The following is a 2,043-nucleotide window of genomic DNA, read 5'->3' as shown; positions in this document are numbered from 1 at the left end:
CAGTAGCATATCCTGGCTCGAACCTTGGATTCTCTTATCCGCAGCCCGACACTTTAATCACTAGAACACATTTTTAGCCAGATAAGACAAATCAAACATGCCCTATATATGTATATTGAACTGAGCACATCTGTTTACTTAGAATTTCAAAATTCTTTGTTAAAAAAAGGAAATGAATATAAAAATTTGAATATCTTGTCAAATACAAAAATAAGTCACAAACCTATCCTATTTTCTTTAAAACAAACATCTTCTGAAATTTTTCCAGAAAAGTAATGTACTTACAGATGAATTTCAAGTCAAAATTTATCGTAAGTCATCCGTATAGATGGTTAATGCAATCGTTATAAACATAATTGTACAGGCTATAAAACGTGGGCGTTATTGTTTGTTTTAGCGCCAGGATATACCAAAGTTTGTTTGTTTTAGCGCAAAGCTAAACAATAGGATGTCTGCGCTCTGTTCACCACTGGTAATCGAACCCCAACTTTTAGGGTTAATTGTCATTAGACTTACCGTTGACCAACTAAGTACCATACGAAAGAGACGAGAGCATTTCTGAATGAAAGTTATGGCGTTAAAATATTATGAATTTTGGGGTCTTGAATTTAATTGATCGTTGGGTGTCTCTGTTATAAGCGTAACCATTATGAAGGCCAGAGAAATGTGATACTGAGTGTCAGACAGTTTGAGTGGAAATGGGTCAGATCTGATTAAAACGTTCTTCTTCTTGTGAGAATCGTCTCTTTGCTTGCAGATCGCTACAAGATGTGTACTGATATATACAATGGAACTTACCTCTTGCGGGAAAAATGGCGCTTGAACGGCAAAGATTGCGCCAACGCAGAAATTGCTGAGGCCGAGTAAGATCAGTAAAACCCATTGCAATCTGCTAAACCTTGTCCGAGGGAGTTCTTCGGCGATCTTTGTGGTGTGAGTTGGGGAAAATGACACTACTGGACCGTCTGGACAGCTCAAGTTTGTATACGTAAGCTGGCATTTCGGTGAATTATTGTATTGTACTCCCATATTGTGCGATTACTAAGAAAATAATGAAAAAAAATATTGTATTATATTTTGCATTCTCGGTTTCTCTAAAGTATATAAGTACAGAAATAAAATGAGGGGCATAATTATCATAATGCTTTCAGTTAATAACTCCAAAAATAAAAGTCGTAATTTTCTTTGCATAACGCTTTAGTCAAGTAAAATTTCTATTAAGTTAGGATTCTACCCTTCCCACTGGCTCAGCTTGTAACACTAAAAACCAGGTTTCGATACCCGTGGTAGACATAACACAGATAGTCCATTGTGTAACGAAACTGGGTTTTTAGCGTTATTAGCCTTCAGGCTTGCTCCTGATTGTTGGGGGTGGGTGGGAGAATTAATTATACAGGGATAAAAGCTTTTATCCACGAGAATAACAGAAAAAAAAAGTACATAGATGTATTAAAAAAAGTGATTATCTGATTTAAAAGAATTTAGCAGCTATACCCTGAGCCTTAATTGTAAAAGATGAACAACGAAAAATATATCTGACACAAAGTGTATATATATATATACCTAAAACAGAATATATATTTATAACACGTGAAACGAAGCTGGAAAAGCAATATAAAACTGAGCTCTTTCTAGCCTAACTATCATTTCATTTATATAGCATCAGGTTATCATATTCGATGGCGAATCAGTGTTTTTCTGATGATAATTACTATTGTTCTGAATGATATTTTGTAATTCTTTCATCACTGAGCAGCTTGTATTTAATTGGAACAATGGAGTTAGTATCCAAACTTTACTTAACACACATAAATAACTTTATCCATCTGTTATATCTCTATAGATACCTGAGCTAGCTTATTTCTAAATATTAAGTTTCTGAAAGTTGTATAAATAAAACTCACGTTACACACTATATATTTTTTTTCTCTTTTTAATGGCCCGGAATGGCCAGTTGGTTAGGGCGCTCGACTCGCAATCTGAGGGTCGCGGGTTCGAATCCCCATACCACCAAACATGCTCGCCCTTTTAGCCGAGGCGGCG

The 2,043-nt window shown here is 35.6% G+C and overlaps 1 protein-coding gene across 1 annotated transcript in view; it reads right to left on the bottom strand.

The window, feature by feature from the left end:
- LOC111089067 (MFS-type transporter SLC18B1-like) overlaps nucleotides 1–1,603 on the bottom strand; it is a 34,998-nt gene extending 33,395 nt beyond the window's left edge. The window contains exons 1-2 of the mRNA XM_022400814.1: nucleotides 1,564–1,603; nucleotides 799–1,041 (exon numbers count right to left, since the gene is read on the bottom strand). Coding sequence (XP_022256522.1) covers nucleotides 799–1,029 — 231 coding nt within the window. The 5' untranslated portion in view covers nucleotides 1,030–1,041; nucleotides 1,564–1,603. The remainder of the gene's footprint in view (nucleotides 1–798; nucleotides 1,042–1,563) is intronic.
- Nucleotides 1,604–2,043: the final 440 nt, after the last annotated feature.

The sequence above is a fragment of the Limulus polyphemus genome, unplaced genomic scaffold (genome assembly GCF_000517525.1).
Source record: "Limulus polyphemus unplaced genomic scaffold, Limulus_polyphemus-2.1.2 Scaffold5163, whole genome shotgun sequence".
In the NCBI taxonomy this organism is placed as follows: Eukaryota; Metazoa; Arthropoda; class Merostomata; order Xiphosura; family Limulidae; genus Limulus; species Limulus polyphemus.
The sequence above is the reverse complement of the archived record's forward strand: the minus strand, read 5'-3'. Positions and strand labels throughout refer to the sequence as shown.